The sequence below is a fragment of the Equus asinus genome, chromosome 28 (assembly GCF_041296235.1).
Source record: "Equus asinus isolate D_3611 breed Donkey chromosome 28, EquAss-T2T_v2, whole genome shotgun sequence".
Taxonomy (NCBI): domain Eukaryota; kingdom Metazoa; phylum Chordata; class Mammalia; order Perissodactyla; family Equidae; genus Equus; species Equus asinus.
The window spans coordinates 22844852-22865115 of NC_091817.1; the positions used below are offsets into that span (position 1 = coordinate 22844852).

Genomic DNA, 20264 nt, shown 5'->3' on the forward strand with positions numbered 1-20264 from the left:
AAGAAGGAGATGGGGAGGATGCTGTTCGAGTTACCTCCTGGCTGGGAGGAGGGGGCTTCCTCAGGATGGAGATTCTTGGCTCCCTTCCTGACGGCCCTGCCGACAGTGCAGCTTGCACAGCTAACCTACCCAACAGCCTCCAGGAGAAGTTCTGGGCTCCTCAGTGAAGGCTTCTGAAGAAACCCCTTACCCAGTTATCTCCCTCTCCCCACAGTGGAAGGTTCTAGTCCGGCCTTCTCTACAGGAGCCATTTTGGGGAGCAGGAAATATAAACAAAAACGAGAGGTATGCTGGGCTGAGGAGATACAGGGTTAATGACTGGGAGCCCCGGACTGGGAGTCAGAGGAAGGAGTTCCAGTCCTACATGTAGTCCTCCTGGCTGTGTTTTCCAGACAAATCACTACCCCTCTCTGGGCCTGAGCCATATGAACACAGGGAGTTACTATGAGTCCACACGTGGAACTCTTTCACTCATATTGAAGTGGAGTTTAAAGGTATCAAACTTAAAATCTGTAATCAACACCACAGGTCCTTACCTCTCTGCAGTCTCCATGGAAATCAAGACTGAGAAATTTCTGTGAAGACAAAGGCAGAGGGTGTGGGTGAGGAGGCTTCCTGGAGAAAAGCCGGACCCTGGTTCCCCTGGGCGTGAGCACAGAGTGTAGGTGTAGGACGGGGGAGGGGCTCAGGAGAGGATGTCTGTGGTGGTGCCTGCCCCGCCCTCCATCCATTTCCCCTTATCGTTCCCCCAGACAACAACACCATCTTTTTCCCTGGGGGAGCTCCCTCTTCCCCACTCTCAGTCCTTGAATTCAAGCATCTATGTGACCTGGGGTGCCCCATCTCCCTGACCATAGACATTACTTCCGGAATAAGCACATGCCTATGTCAGTTCAATAGAGATTATGCCAAAACTTTTGCAGGAATTATCGGAAAACAAGGTTTCTAAGCAGACAGGATGTTAAGTTTAGAGGGCTATTGTTGTCCTTACCCCCCTAGGGGACAAACCTGCCTGATAGTGAAGTGTACACTGAGAAGTAAAAAGCTGAGGGATGGAGATAGATTCTTATTAATATCATATGTGCATCTGCATTCAGCCATGCCTGAAGCCATCTACTCCTGAACTGTAGTTTAGTTTTTAGTTAGTTACGTGAAGAGTCTGTTACAACACATTCCTTTTTCTGCTCTAGGCACTTTGAGATGAATTTTCTCATCTCATATCAGAAAGTCCTGACTCACTCAAGCTCACAGAAATTCACACCAACCTACACTTCTCTTTGTTGTGTGTTCACCAAGATTGCACTGATCGTAACGTCACATTGTAGCTAAAACATCTGATTGGCATGGAGGAAGTGACCAGTAAGGGTCCCTCTATTATGGGTTGTAACCTTACCATCCAGGTTTGTGTGTGTGTACGTGTGTGTGTGTGTGTGTTGAGGAGAGTGCATAATCAGGGAAACTCTCCTACGTGATCTCAGAAGATCTAAGAAGATCATGTGCTCTTTCTTCTCCGGGTTTTCCCCAGATCACCAACTCTTCCCTTAAATGCTAGGTCCTCTCATGCCACATCGAGAATTGCGGAAATAAAGTTGCCTCTTTCCACGCATAAGAAAAAAGTTCCATTTTAATTCTTTGAATGCATTGGTCACCTTATGTGAGCATTAAAACCCAGGATCCAATTTTAGGGTCACACTGGACTCAACCCATGGAAATAGCAGAGTCTAGTGCTGGAGGTTTGTCCCTGAGGGTCCAGGAGTATCCTAAGGAGCCCAGGGTGCAGACAGAGAGTCCAGGGGCTCAGCCTACTCCTGGGCTCACAGTCACACCCTCCCCCAACAAAAGGAATAGTTTCTGTTGTCCCCGGATGCTGCATTCTCTGGGCATCTGTCCTGCTGTACCCTCCATGTGATGACCCACTGCAATAGGCATCCATCAATCCTCAAATGTCATCTTCTCTGTGAAGTATCCTTGTGACTATAATGAGTGGTTCCCCTCTCTGTACTCCCAATACGCGTAAGCCAGGACGTATATGAGTGTTTTTCTTTTTGAATAGTTCCCTGTCTGCAGGGACTGTAGGCAATTCATGTGTTCGTCACTCTTCCTGTTATCCACCCATACACTTAGTACAAGTAGATGGGTGGATAGATGGATAGATGGATGAATGGACAGATGGAAGGATGGATGGATGGAGTTTGTTAATACATGGATTGTGAGTGAATTGCATGGATAAATGGCTAGATGGATGATAACTTGCGGATAGGAAATAGATGGATCATTGATTTTAGAGGGATGGATGATGGAGTGAGGATATATGGTGGTGGATGATGCATGGATGCTTGATAATATGTGAATGAATGCTAGGGATAGATTGATGTTAAATTGATCAGACGATATTGATGAATTGCATGCTTTGGTGGATGTCTAGATGGAAAATAAGAAGATGAATGGGTAAATGGATGGATGTGTAGTTATCCTAGAATCACAATTAAGGTAGAATCTAGAAAATCTAGAAGCCACCACTGGGTTATAATTGAGGCAGTTTCTAAATGAGCCAAGATAAATTGTGGCAACCTTTCCGAAAATCTTTGTTCTTAATGCCCCCATCCCCAAAATTCAGGATGATAGTTACCTCTGGTAATGTGTAATGTTTAGTTCTTAAAAATATATCTGAAAGTAAGATAGGCAAAATGGTAAGTTTTGATAAAGCTAGGGGATTATTACACAATGTTCACTATTTTTGACTATGCTAATGATTGAGATATTTCATGATAGAAAAGAAAAAACAAATTCGCCATTCACATGCAGAAGCTGACACTGCTCTTGAGAGGTGAGACACTGTCCCAGGTAGTTTTCCCGGGTCAAGGAGACAGCTGAAATGATGAAGGCTACAGCCAAGTTTACAGGGTGGGGCCTCATGCGACCACAAGAATGGATGCACCTACCATCTTCACTGACGTCTCCAGGAGCTCGTCCTCTGTCTTCTGGCGCAGGCAGTGAACAATGACAGCCGAGGTCGTGGTTTTACACCCAGCAAACACAGCAATTTGCTGCAAAGATCACAGGTGACAGCAGAATTCAAGCACCATGGCCCTTCCTTTCATCAATAAAGAGGTGTTCCATCCCAATCTCAATTTCTAAAGGCCACAAGAGGGATGGTAGAAAATACTCTGGGCCAACAGGTGTGAGTCCTGGTCCCAGTCATGCCAATTACACAGCCTCTGTCTCTGTTACTTTGTCTCTGTTAGAACGGGAACAAAGATCTCAGAGCTGAACATCTAAGGAGGGGCAGCAGGAGTGGGGCTGAGAGCATGGAGTCCAGAATCACTCTGTCTTGTTTCAGATCTTGTGTCATCTTCTTACTAGACATTTGGCTTCAGGAAAGATACTTACAAAGAGACCAGAGGAGAAGATGCAGATGGAAAGAAGGCAAGCTCCATGATGGTGGAGCCATGGAGAGTGTGCACGGCTCCCCAGAGCCTAGGACAGTGTCTGACACAGAATCAGTGCTCAGTGTGTATTTGTTGAATAAATAAAAAGGTACTGAGAGAAGTGGAGGAGAGAGAGGGAGAGAGAACATAAGAGCCTTAGATTCCCTTCATTTTCCCAATTTATGGTTCTTATTTGACAGCAAAATCCATCCTCATCTATGTCAACCTTGTTTCCTTTAAATAAATCCCCCCTCTCAACTTAAGCCTGGTCAATGGGGCTTCTGTTGTTTATAAGCAGAGAATTCAGAAAAACAGTTTCAAAAATTCTAAAAATTCCTGGTGTCTTCCTCTCCTCCTATTCACCAGCCCCCTTAACTCTGGCTGCAGCCCCCACCACTCCACGAAAGCAGCTCTCACAGCCCTACGTAAACGCCCCACATCACCGACTCCAGTGGGCTCTCCTCAGCAGAGCCTCCTGTGGCTCACTCTTCCTTGGCTTCCTAACAGTCTCCAGATAAAGACAAAGTCCTCACCAGGGTCCTGTGCAGCACAGCCCCTGCAATGTCCCCATCCTCAGCTCACTCCAGGTTCCCTCTGCTCTGGTCACATAAGCCTTTCTCATTCTCTCTTACTTGTGATACTTCCTCCTGCCACGGGACATTTGCACACATTGTTCCCTCTTCCTGAAATATTCTTTTCTCACCAAGTAAATTACTGCTTATTTTTATGATCTCAACTCATTCACCATCTTTTCAGGGAAGATTTTCCTGATACCCTCCCCCTATACACTGGACTAACTGCTCCTTTTGGATTCTGTTATGACATCAGGTATCTCTCATTTATTGCTCCTGTCAGAGTTGACATTTTAGGTTTTTTTGGTTATGTCTTCATTAATTTGTGCCCTTCATTAGAATGGAAGCTTCCTAAGGTTGCTAGATATTGCGTACATCAAAATTATTCATTGATGGGGGCCGGCCCGGTGGCGCAGAGGTTAAGTGCGCATGTTCCGCTTTAGCGTCCCTGGGTTCACAGTTTCGGATCCCAGGTGCAGACATGGCACTGTGTGGCAAGCCATGCTGTGGCAGGCGTCCCACATATAAAGTAGAGGAAGATGAGCATGGATGTTGGCTGAGGGCCAGTCTTCCTCAACAAAAAGAGGAGGATAGGCAGAAGATGTTAGCTCAGGGCTAATCTTTCTCAAAAAAAAAAAATTATTCATTGATGAATAAATGGATCAATGAATGAATTTTTCCCCATCACGAGGAAACACCTGCAGTCACAGGCCTCAGTGAGGACCACTCCAGGCTCACATGCTGCAAGTGGATTCACCAGAACTCAAACCCTGAGAAACACAACAAATGGTGACAGTCCACTGCCCACCGTCTGGCCTGGCACCCCACTTTGGCACACTTTGGGAAATGTGGTTCATGGACAGTGCTCTGAGCTGGCAGTCCAGAATCGTGAGCTTGAGTCCCAGCTCTGCCCCCATCACTCTCTGACCTTGGCCAGCTGCTTCCACTCTCTGCCCAAGTATGCTCAGCTGGATAACTGGGAGGTTGGCTGAGGTGTCTCCTTGCCTTTCCCTCACAGCCATTCTCACTACTGTGATGCTTTGAGGGTCTCAGCTGGATCACATAGCAAGACAGACCCCTGAAGACTCCAGGAGAGCAGAGCTAAGGGTGCAGGGGTGTCCCAGTGTGAGACTCACCTGAGCCGCGGCCTTCGAGTCCTTCTGGACCAGGCCAGCAGTGAAGGCCACGCCACTCTCAGAGATGGCCCGGTGGAAGAGGTTCTTGGCCAGTGGAGATAACACCTGGGAGGAAAGTGGAGATGTAGAGAGTTTACGCTCACAGGAGGGGTCTTGAAGAGCTAGTCTCATCCACAGCTCTGCCCTGGCCCCTCCCCTGGAGACCCTGGGGCTCAGTGGACATGACAGGTCCTGGCCTGGCCTGTTCCCCAGGCTGACCCCAGGACCCGGTTCTCCAAGAAGACCTCCCTCAGCCGGAGCCAGCCAGGAGCACAGAGCAAGGGACAGAACAGGATGTGTGCGGCATGCGTGCTAATTAAAACAATCAAAAGTATCTGAAAGATGCTTAGGAATTCCTAACAACACTTTAAAGACACGGTTCTGATTCTGCATTTCCATTACTCAGAATATATCCTTAGAAAAATGACCACGGAGGCACACAACGATTTCTACAAATGCTCGTGCTGTTTATAAAAGTAAAGTAGAAAATATCATAAGTTTTCAATATTATGAGATTTGGTAAATATGCTATTTTTCATTCTTACCATGGAATACTACATTATTATAAAAAATAAAATTATGGAGGAGTGCTTAATGTTTAGGGAAATATTAATGTTCTCTTAAAATGCTAAGGAAGATTTTTTGTTTAAATAATCCTAGATGGACAGATAGATAGACAGACAGACAGACAGCTGGTAGTTAGACAGATAGAGGGATAGGTAGATAGAAAGATAGATGGATAGGGTGCGTCATGGTAAAAGCCTAGAAAAATACATGTCAAAATGTTTGTGGTGGGTATCCCTGGGTAATGGGATTTTGTATGACTTTTTTCTTCTTTAAGGTTATTTGTACTTTTCCTTTTTTTCCATTCGATAAAATATAAAAACATTTATCCCTGAGTATTTAACTCTGAAATCAATCCATGTTGTAAAAGTACAGTAACAGTCAGCCGGCCTCCTGGCATAGTGGTCAAATTCACACATTCTGCTCTGCAGCACGGGGTTCACAGGATCACAGGATCAGATTCTGGGTGTGGAGCTACACACTACTCCTCAAGCCATGCTGTGGCAGCGTCCCATACAGAAAATAGAGGAAGATTGGCAAAGATCTTAGCTCAGGGACAATCTCCTTCACCAAAAAACAAACAGTAATAGTGCTGACCCTCTGCTCACCTGTGAGGCAGCTGGAGGATTCCTTACAGCTCCTAGCACCTTCTAATCTGATTTTCCACCATTGCTTCCCCCAGCCCCATTGCCACTAGCAAGACATCCTAGAGACTGCTGCCTTCCCTCTTGGGCATGCACAAACATTCAGACCATCTCAGAGGAGGCCCCTGACCTGATCTTTGTGCCCATGTCCCCTTGGCATGTATATGGCTATAAGCCAAACCATGACACTCTGCCCAACCTTTAAGGTTGCCTGCTCTTATTCATAATGTATAACCACCCCTATATCCCAAGAGAAGTGAGATGAGTCCTAATGGGAAAATGATTAGGAAGGAGCGAGAGAGCGCAACCAAGTTAGAAAATGAGAAATGTTGCAGCTGTGACTGAATATTCTTATGGCGCCAGGATGCTAGGTGAGCTCTGAGCTTCCTGGGGGCCAAGGAGAGTTGGGCTATTAGCTTTCCACCATTTGTTGCTGTGTAGGGTGGGGTCAGCCTTGAATCTAGGTCCTGTAAATAAAGGTGCCCATGGCTAAACTGGTCTCCAAGAGTCCTATCAGGAGCCACATCAGGGTCAGGAACACTTACAAGAACAGAGACACTTTCACCTCCTGCTGACTCTCCAAAGATGGTCACGGAGCCTGGGTCCCCTCCAAAGTTGGCGATGTTCTCCTGGACCCAGCGCAGTGCGGCCACCTGGTCCAAGTGACCCCAGTTTCCTGGGCTGTGCTCATCCCCTGTGCTGTGAGTAAGAGAACAGGGTAGGGTGGAAGAAGAGACATCAAGGCAGGGCTCTCAGAACCACAGAAGGGGTTAGGGGATCTAGGTGAGCCTTCTGGAGTAAGACGGGGCTTCCACAGCCCTGACACAAGTGTCTCCACCTGCCTTCTTCTCCTGTGGCATTGTTCTGCTGTGAGTTCTACATTCCTTTATATGGCATTTATCTGGCATCTGCTATGACCAAACACTGTTCTAAGAGCCAGGAGCACATCTGAGAACAAAACAAGCAAACCTCTGACCACACAGAGCTCACATTACAGATCATAAACAAATAAACAGACAGGCATAGAGTATAATGTCAGGTAGTTAAAGTACTTTTAGGAGAAATAAAATCTGGTAAAAGGAAAGGCAGAGGTGGGGCAGTAGGATTCTATTCGAGATCACATGACTAGGAAAGGCCTCTTGGAAGCTGTGGCATTTGAGAGGAAACTTGAGTGAATGAGCACAGGAGCTTTGCAAACATCCAAAGAAGAGAATTCCAGGTGGAAGAAATGGCAAATGCAAAGGCTCCAGGGTCCAGTGAACAAAGTATGATTGCAGGACACACAGCTAGAGAGGGTCCTGTGGGCCTTGGTAAGGACCTCAATGTCATTGTAAGTAAGGAGGGAAGTCACTGCAAGGCAAGGACATGACTCCATCTATGCCTTAAATGATCACTCTGGCTACTGTGCAGATCAGACAGAGTATAAAAGTAGCAGGATTATTAAAGTGGAGGTTGTTACAATAAGCCAGGTGAGAGGCACAGAGGGCTTAGATTAGGGTAGGTGAAAGGGAGGAGATGAGAAGTGGCTGGATTCTGAATTAATCTTAAAGATGGAAGCAAGAGGATTTTCTAATCCACTGGATGTGGGATATGAGAAAAAGACAAGAGTCAAGGCTGACCACATGGTCTTTATCTTGAGCAAGCAGAAGCGGAGCAGGAGGCACTGTGGGGAAAGGAGGAGTATTTTGGGGGAGGGGCAGTGGGTGTCAAGGCTTTAGTTTGTCCCAGTGAAGTGTGAGGTGCCCTTTAGACGTCCAGTGGGCATAGAAGGAGATAGTTAATCATGTGCATCTGCGTTTCAAAGGAGAAAGTGGGGCTAAAACAAGGAGCTGTGAAGGCGCCCCCTGAGATCACTCAGGGCAGTAGTGGACATGGAGAGGGGGCCAAACGCTGAGGCTGTAGGAGGGGGAGGAGGAGGCTCCAGTGAAGCGGCTGACCAGGATTAGTCTGTGAGGTAGGAGGTGGCTATGAGCCGAGAGAAGGCAGCATTTCAAAAAGGAGTGAACGGTCGTGTATGGATGCTGTCAAGTTGGTATGTGGATATTTACCAAGTTTGGGCCAAGAGCTGGTAGGTCATTGGTGACCTCGACCAGAACAGTCAGGTGGCGTGGTCGGAGTGAAAACCTGATTGACATAGGTTAAAGGAGAGACTGGGAGGAGAGGAATTGGGAAGAACTAATGTAGCAGTTTGACTGTAACGGGGAGCAGAGAAACGCGACATGGCTGAAAGAGCAGGTGATACATTCTGAGTCATGACTCACCTAGGATACCCCTCCTCCAGCTCCATAGCTGTTTTCAGTGAGGAGTCCACCCCTCCCTCGGCCCACCCATTAGCCATCTCAGGGTCAGAGTTCCTGGGGCTGGTACGTTTACAAAATGCTCCTAATACTAGTAACTGTCCTGCAGGAAACGCGGTTCCTGCTTCCATGAGGACTCAAGGGAGAACACTCTAGCCTTGACTCATGTGTGCACCAAATGCAGAAGGAAATGGAATGAGTGGACCTGATGTTCCTAGGAGGGCTTCACTGAGCTCAGATGATGCAACAATCTCCCAGCTCCAGCCACCCATTCCTTCACCCACAAGCATTCACTGAGCTCCCAACATGAGTCTGCTCCTTCCTTACTTTCCTATGAGGTAAGATGTGTAAGCCTATAACTGCTGTGCTGATGCTAACTGTCACTTTACACGTTGCAATGTACTGGGGCAGCACAGGTGAAAAGGAGGTGAGTGTTTCTGAGGAGGTAACGTGAGTTATCCAGCCCTGGTGGTCTAGGGGTTAAGATTCAGTACTGTCACCGTTGCATCCCAGGTTTGTTTGCTCATCAGGGAAATACACCAGTAGTCTACTAGTTGCCATAATGTGGCGGCTGCATGTTGCTGTGATGCTAAAGCTATACCACCAGTACTTCAAATACCAGTAGGGTCACCCATGCTGGACAGGTTTCATCAGAGATTCCAGACCAAAGCATGCCAGGAAGAGGGACCTAGCCACCAACTTAAGAAAAAATTGGCCATGAAAACCTCATAAATAGCAGCAGAGCGTTGTCTGATACAGCGCCAGAAGATGACAGGATGATGCGAAAATATCAGGCAGCTTCTGTCTCTTCCTTACATGGTCACTAGGAGACAGAATCGACTCAACAGCACTAACAACAAACATTTGAGTAGGATCTTACAGGATGAATAAAAATTTGAAAGAATAGATATTCCAGGCAGATGGAACATCATATGCAAAAGCTCAGAAGCAAGCGGACCAGTGTGTCTGGGGAATGAGAAGGGAGGTGTAGCTCAGTTATGAAGGGACTTGGGTGCCTCACTAGGGAATTTAGTAAAGATCCTCTTGAAGGCTGACATGACCGGAGTGGGACCCTACCCTCCTTGTTTTGGGGGCCAATTCACTGTGAGGAGAGTCCAATATCCTACCTGAAGAATCCCCAGATGCCCAGGCGGTACTGAATGGTCACTACCACCACGTTTTCATGGGCAGAGAGGGCCAGCCCATCATAGGTTGATGCTCCACCTATCATCAGACCACCTCCGTGGATCCACACCATGACCTGGACAGGGAGGAAGCGATAACACTCGTTACAGGAAGCAGATCTGAGAAGGACCTCAATATGTCATCTGGTTTGGAAACCTGTCTCTTAGCCATGACTCAAGAAGGCCATTACCCAAAGTCCACCAGTGTCCCCCAAAGTTAGAGCATTCTGTTGCCCTCTGCCCCTACTGTCCCAGCTGGGGTCCAGGCCACTACCCCAATCAATGCATGCTGGCTGGCCCTGCCTGTTCTTCCAGCCTCAGTGCCACCTTCTATAAGGGCTCTTCATGCTCAGAGTCACGGGAACAGTCAAGTCTATAAGTGTCATTTTCTCCCCAACACTCCCATCACCCTCGTCCGTGGACCCCTCCCTCAGCTCAGCATACTCTGCATGCCACAGCCCTTGTATTTCAGCTTCATCTTAGTTATCTCTTATGCAGTGAATTAAACTTCTCTCATGCGTGAATGATTATCTCAAGAAGCGCACATGCCCTGAGTGGGGTGTCTTCCTGATATGCCTTCCTTCTTCCTCCTGCCGATTCCTCTGCATCCCCAAATCCCATCAATCCTCCAAAGCCCAGCCTAAAAGCCACCTCCTCTGAGAAGTTCTCAGTCATTTGGCTAACATGATCTGAGAAACTACTATGTGCCAGGGACCGTAATAAGAATTACGGATGAGAGTGGACAAAACAATTCATGACTCACGGCTCTTGCATTTAAGGAGCTCACATAGCAAGGAAGTGAGAGTAGCTAAAATAATAATATTATAATAATTTTGTTCTTTAAAAAAAAAGAACTCATAGCACAAACTATGCGCCAAGTACTGTACTTAGCATTTAAAATTAAACCAGCCTAAAGTAGGAACTACTATTCTCCCATTTAACACACAGGAAAACTGAGACACTTAACCTGCCCGAGGTTGGGCAGCCTGTAAGTGGTGGAAGCAGGACTTGAACCCAGGCAGTGTGGCTCCAGAGTCCACATGTTAAGTCACTGCAGCCAATGTCCAGGGTGCAGTAGGTCAGCTGTTAGGGAAGGAGGAAGATCTTCCCTTCAGCTCTAAGCAACATGTCAGGAGCACTGTTCTGTGTACCTGGCCAGGCACTGAGTTAAAGCCTGATAGTCATCGTTGAATCCTCATATGTGATTATTCTCCTTTTGAGGAAACAGAGCCAGGTGTCTCAGCTAGTAAAAGGCAGAACCGGGATTTCAGCGGAGACTTTAGTTCCAGAAACTGTGTCCATAGCTAGAGGTCTCCTGCCTGCAGGTTCCCAGAGGCCCTGTTCCTCCCACACCTCTGATCGCCGCCTGCCTCCAGGTGGAGGGGCTGAGTCTGAGTCATCTCTGAGTGAAGGCTGAGACAGGGTCGGGGCAGCAGAGATTTGCTGAAGTTAGTGTCCGTCTGTGCAGCCCAGATGGTAAGACCCGCAAAGGCAGGGGCTGCTTGGTAATTGTATCATGTTCCTCCTTTCTGCTAAGAAGTCTAGCTCTGTATATGGGGCACTGAGTACGTCATAGAATAAATCAATGAATGAATGAAAGAATGAGTGAGTCTTTGTTCCAACCTCTTTGAGCCAAGCATGTGCAGTGCCACTTCTAGTCACAAGTTCATAGACGCCTCCTCCACTCCTAGGCATCATGCCAGATGTGTTCTGGGAGATTCCAGGGTGCTCACACCCCTACCTTTTCCACCCCAGGGACCCCCTTCTTTTCCAGAACCCCTCTCCCACCATCCAGCCTGAGTCTGGAAGGCTCCCTCATCTCTGGGCCTCCCTTTATTCAGGAAATGCTGACTCACTGGGTCATCACCCTGTGCCAAATTCTGCTAGGGAGGGAAGTAGGCTACAACAAAGTCCCAGAGAGCTGGCCAAGGAAAGTGCTTCTTGGATTGATCCGTGTTGTGTTCTCCACACTTTTATCAGGAGACACTGTGAGGCAGGTTTCTTTGTGTGCTGAGGAAAGTTCACACACAGGCTTGATTTCCTAGTCTGTGCCAAAAAGCACTGGTTTGAAAATCAGAAGACAACCGTTCTCATCCTGCCAACCCTACTGTGTGACCTCTCCTTCTCCTCTCTGGGCCTCAGTTCTCTCTCTGTAAAGTACAGGTTGGGTTGTTGGCTTATCACTATGATTACTTCAGCTCTGACCTTGTTGGAAATTATATATAAGCTGCTCTGGGTGTCAGATTCCTAACGTAGCAACCAAGAGTAATCATTCTTCTTCTTCTGTTAGTGTAAGAGAACCTGGACAATGGACAATGGACATTACAGATGTACAGCAAACTCCCCAAAAGATCCTATGTCTGTGACTAGGGATAACTGAGGTTGAAGGGGAGGAGAACATGCCACCCCTAAATATGCCATTTTGGTATACTGATTATTTGAAATTAAATTTACTTTAGAAAATTTCTTAGAAAACAGCCAGTGCAAGGACACTCTAACCCTTTTTGTTTCCTGAAAGCAGGGATGAATCTCCCATGTGAAGGGTAATCTCCCTACATCTGGAAAGGAAAAGGCATCCTTATCACCAGAGATGAGGAAGTCAAGGCCGAGAAGGCTGTAGAAACAACCTTCGTTACTTCGTCTTTAACTTTCCCCTCCAACCCAAACCCCTTTGCTGCTAAATCTTCATAAATGTTTCTTTGTCTAAAATGTATAAATTCTGCTTGCTTTGGTCGCTTCTTCAATACTCAAATTTTGATAAGCTGCTGTACATACCAAATTAAATTTGTTTTCCTTCTGTTAATCTGTCTTATGTCAATTTAATTATTAGGCCAGCCAAAGAACCTAGAAGGGAAGACGGGAAAAGCTTTCATCCCTTGCGGTTTCCTGTGATCATGTGGTCTGGCTGTGGTGGGTAAAGAAAGCCCTGGGGCCTCTGAAATAGCCATGGTTGGTGGTGCCCCCACCCAAAATTTCCTTTGTCCTCTTCCATTCTCCACCAGAAGATCCTGGAGGGCTGGAACTCACCAGCCTTGATCAGTGGTTCCCACTACTTACCGGCAGCCTGATTTTCTTTGTCAAGTCAGCAGGAGTATAAATATTTAGGTAAAGACAGTCTTCAGAAATCTGGACAGAAATGTTCTCCTTTCTGTTGGTAAAGAGGTCTGAGAGCATCTGCCCTGCCACTGTGTCCTGGGAGCACCTGGGAGGGGAGAAGGAAGAACTCCTGAGTCAGTCAGAGCTGAGCAAGGAGACGTCTCCTACGGTCAGGCTGAGCCTTGAACCGGGAGTATTAGGCATGTATTAATGTTGTTCTTACCAGACTTGAGATGCTGGAATGACAAGGAAGGTAACTGAGGATCAGGGTGGGGGGCCCTGGGGCACACTAGGTTCTTCCACAAGTGTGTATAGTAAGGAGGCCTGTCACCTGTCCCCTTCCCAGAGCTTTCAGGATGCCCTGGGTCAAGGAGAGGAGGCCGCCTCTACACCTGGGAGAGGACCATTTCCTGCAGGCTCTTGACACAGCCTAGCTCTCCCCTGGGCTCTGTATGGTGGGCTGCAGGGTGACCATGTTCCTCCACTAGGTAAACCAGGTGTTCTAGTGCCAGGAGACTTCCATAAACCATGAGAAGTCACTCAAGTGGCAGACATTCAGGGCGTACAACATGTCAGGAGAAATATTTGTGGGACAACATTAAAGGAACTGTGTTCTAGTCCTGTGTTAGCCATTAATGAGCTTGGTGACCTTGGTTGAATTCCTTCCCTGCTCTAATCCTCAATCTTCAGATCTAAGAGAAGGGAGAGATTTCTTTAAGGGCCTTGCAGCCCTGACATACTAAGGTTCTACCAACATCCAGCCCAGACAAGCACTAATGGTTGCCCTAATAACAGACCATGAAGATCCAGCATAGATTATAATTGGTAACATTTCCTGAGTCCTCCCAGCACGTCAGGTGTGTACTCCTTTTGTATTAACTCATCTACTCCTCAAGCAGCCCCGTGACATGGCTTCTATTATTACCCAGATGTTATAGAGAAGACAATTGAAGGACAGACAGGTTAGAAATCCTTTGTTTACACAGACATAAAGATCCATACTATGGAGTGCTTGTATTTCCAAGAACATTAAAATCAACATTTCTGAATCTCAATGCAAGCAGAAGGCAGATGTCACCGCCCCCAGTGTGCAGATGAGGTGGCTGAGGCACTAAGGTGCCTGGATGACGCAGCTGTCAGGAGTCAGAGTCAGGCCTGAAAAGATGACTTCCTGATCTCCATCCCGGAGGAAGATTTCTGGGATCACTAAGAGCAAGGGGCATAATATTCATAAAGTAAAAAAATCAAATGTCAAAAAAGCAGAAAACACTTCAACATCACTGGTATTCAAATGAATGCAAAATAAATAGCAAAACTATACATACATATTATTATGATGATAATAATTACTATTTTGTCTATCCACTAGCCAAAATACATTTTTAAAAAACCCCAAGTATTGCCAAAGGTCCAGGGAAAGGAGGTTTTCCTACATTAATGAAAGGAGTGTAGTTGGAACAGTTCTTGGGGGGAATTTTTAAAAAGGTGCATATTCTTTGACTCAGAAATTAATTTCTTGGAACTTCTCCAAAAATATTGTGAGTGTGCATAAAGATTTGACTATGGGTTGTTCATGCTATGTATATTATCAAAAACATTAAGAACAACCGTGACCCCAAATAAGAGATCAGGTAAATAAATGATGATTCAATACCCAACGTAACACAGCTATTAAATGTCAGGCTGTGATATTTAACGACATAGAACGATGTTCAGGATAGACTTATAAGTGAGCAAAAGAGGCATCCAAACTATCTGTATAGTGTGATGGGATACTGTGATTTATAATAAGAAACATCTATTTGTTCTTCATGCAGTTTCTGGCACAGGGCTTCTAAAACCTTGGAATTTCCTAAGAGATGAGAGCCATAAAGGTGTGTTTATCATATTAATGAGGTGACTTTTGGACCTCAGCTAAGGATGTGGGCTGGTTGCCAGGAAACAAACCAGTGATTAGAGGCTTAGAAAATTCAGTCCCACTCACCTAATCTCTAGAGAAGGGAGAGGTGCTGGGTGTTGGATCAATGTTCAATGGCCAAAGATTTAATCAATCATGCCTATGTAAGGACGCATCCGTAAAAAAACAAATGGACAAGGGCTCAGAGAGCATCCGGGTTGGTGAACCAGAATGCCTCCCACTGCCGCTTTGCCAGACCCAAACTTCATGAGAACAGAAGTTGCTTTCTTCACAGCCTCACCCTAGGAATCTCTTCATCTACTGTTGATTCATATCCTTTAAAATCCTTCAGAAACCATTACTCTAGTGACTAAATCAGTTTCCTGAGGTCTGTGAACCGTTATAGAAAATTAATGGAACATAAGGAGGGCGTCATGAGAATGTCTGATTTATAGCTGGTCAATCGGAAGTACAGATGACAACGTGGACCCTTACTGGGAGTCTGAAGTAGAGGGCAATCCTATGGGACTGAGTTCTTAACCGGTGGCATCTGATACTACCTCCTGGTAAATGGTGTCTGAATTGAGTTGAATTGGAGGATACCCAGTTAGTGTGAAAAAGAAACACAAATGTTAAATTTGGTACAGAATATTGGGTGGTTCTATTTTTAAGAGAGAAAACATTGCAACACGTGAAAGTCTGGAAAACAGAACCTAAAACACAAGCCACTGTTCTCTCCAGTGGTAAATTCATAAAAGATTTTCACTTTCTTACTTTTCCTTACCTGTGCATCCTCACATTTCTGTAATAAGAATGTATTACACTTACAATCAAGAAACAAAAACAGTGAATATAATTTTTAAAGGAAGGGGAGAAGAGTAGAGAAGAGGAAAAAGGAAAGAAATGAAAAGAAGGCAAGAGGTGGGAACCTGGAGATTCAGAGAAATGCCTTGCTGAGAAGAATAAGGGCTAAATGGATGCATGGAGGCCTGAGGGTGGCTGAGGGGCTCTTTTGCCCAACATGGCCAGCGTGACTAGGACACATCCACCATTCCTCTGCTCATGTCTAGGTGGCTAAACACACCTGGGAGATGAGAACTTGCCTGGTCAACATCCCAAAGCACTCCCCACCCACACACTGCCTGGCTCACCCTACTTGCCAACTATGGCAATGTTCAAGACAGGAGAATAAACAGAGCCATTACACCTGATCGACTTCACCTGTTCACCTTTTAATTTTTTTTCCAAAGCTCTTATCAAATATTCTAACATATGACATAGTTCACTTATTAATTTGCATGTTATTTATTATCTGTCTCCCCTCCGAGAATGCAAGGTCCATGAAGACAGGATCTTGGTTCTGTTCGCTAATGGATCCCAAGACCTCAAACATGCCTGGCACACAGTAGGTGCTCAACAACCATGTGTTGAATACAGGGCTCTAGAATGCTCTGAGAGTTCTGGAGTATCTCTAAGGATCTACAATGTCTTCAGGATTCCAGAACAAAGTATGAGCCACTCGGAGGATGGCCTTGGCTCCTTCCTGCATTACTTTGAGGCACACACCCACTGAAAGATGCCAAAGCCCCCGGCTTACATGGGAGGGTAGGAGGTGGTGTTCTTCAAGAAGGGCCATGGGTCTGCAGGCTGCGGCGGAGCAAACCTCAGGGATCCCAGGGGGGGCTTGGCAAAAGGGACCCCCAGGAAAACGGCCACGGGCTGTGCAAATCCTTCCAGGCTGACGTGCTTCCCCAGGACCTTGCCCTGCGCGGTGTCCACCACAGGCGGCGAGGATGGGTGCCCTGCTGGACAGCGAGAGGAAAAGAGGATATGTCAGCAGTGAAAGGTTTGACCTGGATTCTGGGAGTCTTGCCACTTTCAGCTTGTGACCTTGAATGAGTCACCTCAACTCTCTAGGCCTCAGTCTCTTCTTATGTAAAAGGGAGAGGAGGTCAACTGTCCTTCCTAACTCCCAGGACTGTCTTAAGGAGCAAATTGGACATGGAGGCAAAACGGCATCAAGTGAGAAGGAAATGTAAGAAGGAGAGCTGCTGGGAGTGAAGCAGACATTGGGGTTGCACTCTCACGAGCCCTGGAGACAGTTATCCACGAGGATCCTGGCGCTGAGCTGCGTGCTGGATGGGAGGATGGACAAGAGGCGGCCCCTCTTCTCAGAAGCTCTGAGCCTTGTGGGGAGAATGAGCCACATACACGCTCGACCCTACTGCTGGGGAGAAAGTGGTCAGCGTCCTTAGAGAAGTACCAGTAAGGTCCTACAGGAGTTAGAAGATGGAGTGAGGCCTTCTGATAGGTGTCATCATGGAGGCTGTCACCTTGGAGCCTGGGACTAGCAGTCGAGGAGGGCTGAGCAATTGGAGATGGGAGAGGGGTATAAAGGTATAGAGAATGTGCCGAGGCGAGGCTCTGAGACAGCAAAAGGCAAGGCCTGCCCGAGGAAGAGTGATGGCCCATGTGAGGCAGACAGAGTCTATGGGAGAGGAAAATAATCCTGGGGTGAGAAAGGTCATGTGTGGGAGGGCCTCAAATGCCAGGCTAATGTTTTGGGCTTTATTGTGGGTAAATGAGCAGGAATGAACTGTTAGAGTACGGGAGAGTGACACCATCAGCTTGAAGAGGATTCTTCTGGCGGCTCTGAGCAGGGTCTTCCAGAGGGGCTGAGACTGGGGTCAGATCCCCGTCTGTTCCGTTCTTGTGGAGCAGACAGCTCTTCCTCGCTGAGCTGAAGTTCCTCCCCTGCAGCTTCCACATCAGCCCTGCTTCTACCTGCTGTGGCCCGTCCTGAGCTCCCATGTGGCAGCAGCCTTGCAGACCCCTGAGCCTGCCCATCCCTCAGGCCTTCTCTTGTCCGTCCTCACATGGTTCCAGCATTCCTCGTAGGAAATGATGTCTAGCCTCTCGTCCTCCCAACTGCTCTCCTTTAGATGTAGACAAAAGGACAGCATCTCCCTCAAAGTGTGTGGCCACAGCAGAAAGAATAACCCAGACTTGCTCTTAAAGAAGAATATCCAGTGCTAACCTTCAGGAGAGATGAAGTGGACAGAAGCCAGATGCCGAGGGTGACAAAGTGGGCGATGGGGTGAGAGGCATCAGCCATAGTGTTAAGAGCAGCAGTTACCACGTGTGTTATAGGTAATATTTGTGTACTAGCACTTCCTTTGTGCCAGATCTGTATTCCAGGTCAGCTAAATTAATCTTCACAAGTGCCTTGCTAGGTAGGTGTTCATATATCCCATTTACAAATGAGGAAGCTGAGGAAATGCATGCTGCCATTATAGACTTTCTGAAGATCGAATTGAGATGGACTTGCCAGGAGATGACCATTGGTAAAGGAATTATCCCTCCCAATTTAGCTCTTACTCTGCCCTGACACTCACTCCCAGGCCTCTCATGGTGTCACTCCACCAGAATGAACTTAAAATCCAGATGGCGCCTACTCTGTCAGGACATTACTGGACAAAGCACTGATCCTGGATTCAGGAGAAACACATAGATTCTGAGTGTGATTTTCCAGTTGACCTTGGACAAGTACATTTCCCTGTCTGAGTCTCTTTTTCTCCATCTATCAAATGGCACAAGATGTATTCTGAGGACCCTTGCTGCACCCTTGTATTAACCATGTCTTTACGCTCTGTATTTGGTGCTTTGATATCAGGGGCCTTGCTGACACTGGAGGGACTTCCAGGCCTCTATCATCCTGCCCTAACCACTCCAGGGCCACTTACCTGACAACTGTGGACTGCCCCCTGGCCCCAGAGCAGTTTGTTTAGTTTGCAAATCCTAAACATGCTTATGCTGCCTCACCCCTTCCTTCTCACAGCAAGCAGGATAAAAACTCTTGCCCACAATTCCTCCTCCTCCCTCTGTCTCCTGACCCTCCAGGTGCTTCACCTTGTGCTGGCATTCCACCTCACCTTGGGAATTGTGTGTAAAAAACTTCTTTTCAATGGCAGTCGGCTCCTTGTCTGTTGATCTTACCATACCTTAAATTTCTATCTATACACTATATTTCAAAACCACCACTTCAGTTATTAATCTTTATTTTGCACTCTCTCTCCTCATAACAGAAAATATGCTCTTTAGAAACAATGTATTTCATCCTCCCAACAGCTCAGTGAGGTAGGTACTGTCCTCATCCCCATTTTAGAGAGAGAAAGTGAGGCACAGAAAAGTGAAGTACCTTAGCTAAGGATAAACAGCTAGTTAAGGGCTGAGCTGGGTCTCCAACCCGCACTCTTCTTCCCCAGAGTTGAGATTTATTTTCTGCTAAGTCACTCTCCATGATTTGGCCATATCTGGACAAATCTCAAGGGGAAATAAACTGAGTTCTTCAAAGTCCTCATCTGGAGGCATGAGGTTAGCTGGTACCCTCCTGCGTGCGGCATTGGCAGCTGAAGTTGGGTGTTTATCCTCCCCTGGACGGGACTGTCTGGGCCGGGCGCCCCACATCCGGAGGGCAGCAGCTGTGGAACCGGAGCTGTCACGCCTTTGTCCTGTATGTGTGTCCCTCACCTCACCCCTGGACCAGCATTTCCAATGTGCCCCCCATCTGTATTTCAGACGGACTCACCCCAGACTGTAGAAGTGGCCAAGGAGACCAGGACCAGAGCGAAGAGCCACATCGTGGAAGGAAGGACAGCAGCTCCTGGGCCTGCAGGACTCAGCGCTGCTGGAAGGGGCTATGCAGTCAGCCCCAGAGCCCTTCCCTGCCCTGCCCCTCAATTCCCTCCCTCCCAGCCAATGGCCTAATCAGGCAGAAAACTCTCCCCCTTCAAAGATCAGTCAGGGCCTTTTCAGAACCTCTAAGCAACGCCTCCCAGAGTGTACCCTCTTTCATCAAAACGGCACAGAGTAAACTCTCTGATTACAGATAGCCATAGACTGGTTAAACAACTTGTTACATAAGAGTTTCTGCCTTCCTGGACTTTAAGCTCAGTGGACTGTAAGCTTCCCAAAGGCAGACACAAGCAACAGATGCTTTTGGACAAGGGGAGAGTTTGGTTTGGGCTCCCAGAACAACTTGAAAAGTTTCAGAGCAACTCCCAGTCCTGCAGTTGCTCAGATGGGGAACTGAGGACCAATCTCTTAGCTTCCCTGGGCTTCTATTTCATAGAGCTCTATGCTGTTCAGTTTGGAAGCATCTTAAATTGCATCCAGCCTCCCTTCTGATGCCCAATTAACTTTACAATGTTCCTGCCAGGTGACTGAGCTTCCTGCCATAAACCTCCAGGCTCAGGGAACTCGCTAGCTCTAGAGGCAGGGATCTTTGGACAGATTGTTCTTACGGCAACAAACTGCATCCCTCCCTGTCCCTGGCTCTATTCATCTGTTCATCCATCCATCCATCCATCCATCCATCCTTCTATTTGTTCATTATTCTGCTTATTCA

General features: G+C 47.0%; 1 protein-coding gene across 2 annotated transcripts in view; it reads right to left on the minus strand.

The window, feature by feature from the left end:
* LOC123275586 (liver carboxylesterase-like) overlaps positions 1–19695 on the minus strand; it is a 31921-nt gene extending 12226 nt beyond the window's left edge. The window contains exons 1-8 of one of the 2 annotated variants that reach the window (XM_044761507.2): positions 19446–19695; positions 16455–16662; positions 12922–13066; positions 9808–9941; positions 6929–7082; positions 5137–5241; positions 2943–3047; positions 537–575 (exon numbers count right to left, since the gene is read on the minus strand). In XM_044761507.2, coding sequence (XP_044617442.2) covers positions 537–575; positions 2943–3047; positions 5137–5241; positions 6929–7082; positions 9808–9941; positions 12922–13066; positions 16455–16662; positions 19446–19497 — 942 coding nt within the window. In that variant the 5' untranslated portion in view covers positions 19498–19695. The remainder of the gene's footprint in view (positions 1–536; positions 576–2942; positions 3048–5136; positions 5242–6928; positions 7083–9807; positions 9942–12921; positions 13067–16454; positions 16663–19445) is intronic. The other variant, XM_014851420.3, reaches the window with a different exon arrangement.
* Positions 19696–20264: the final 569 nt, after the last annotated feature.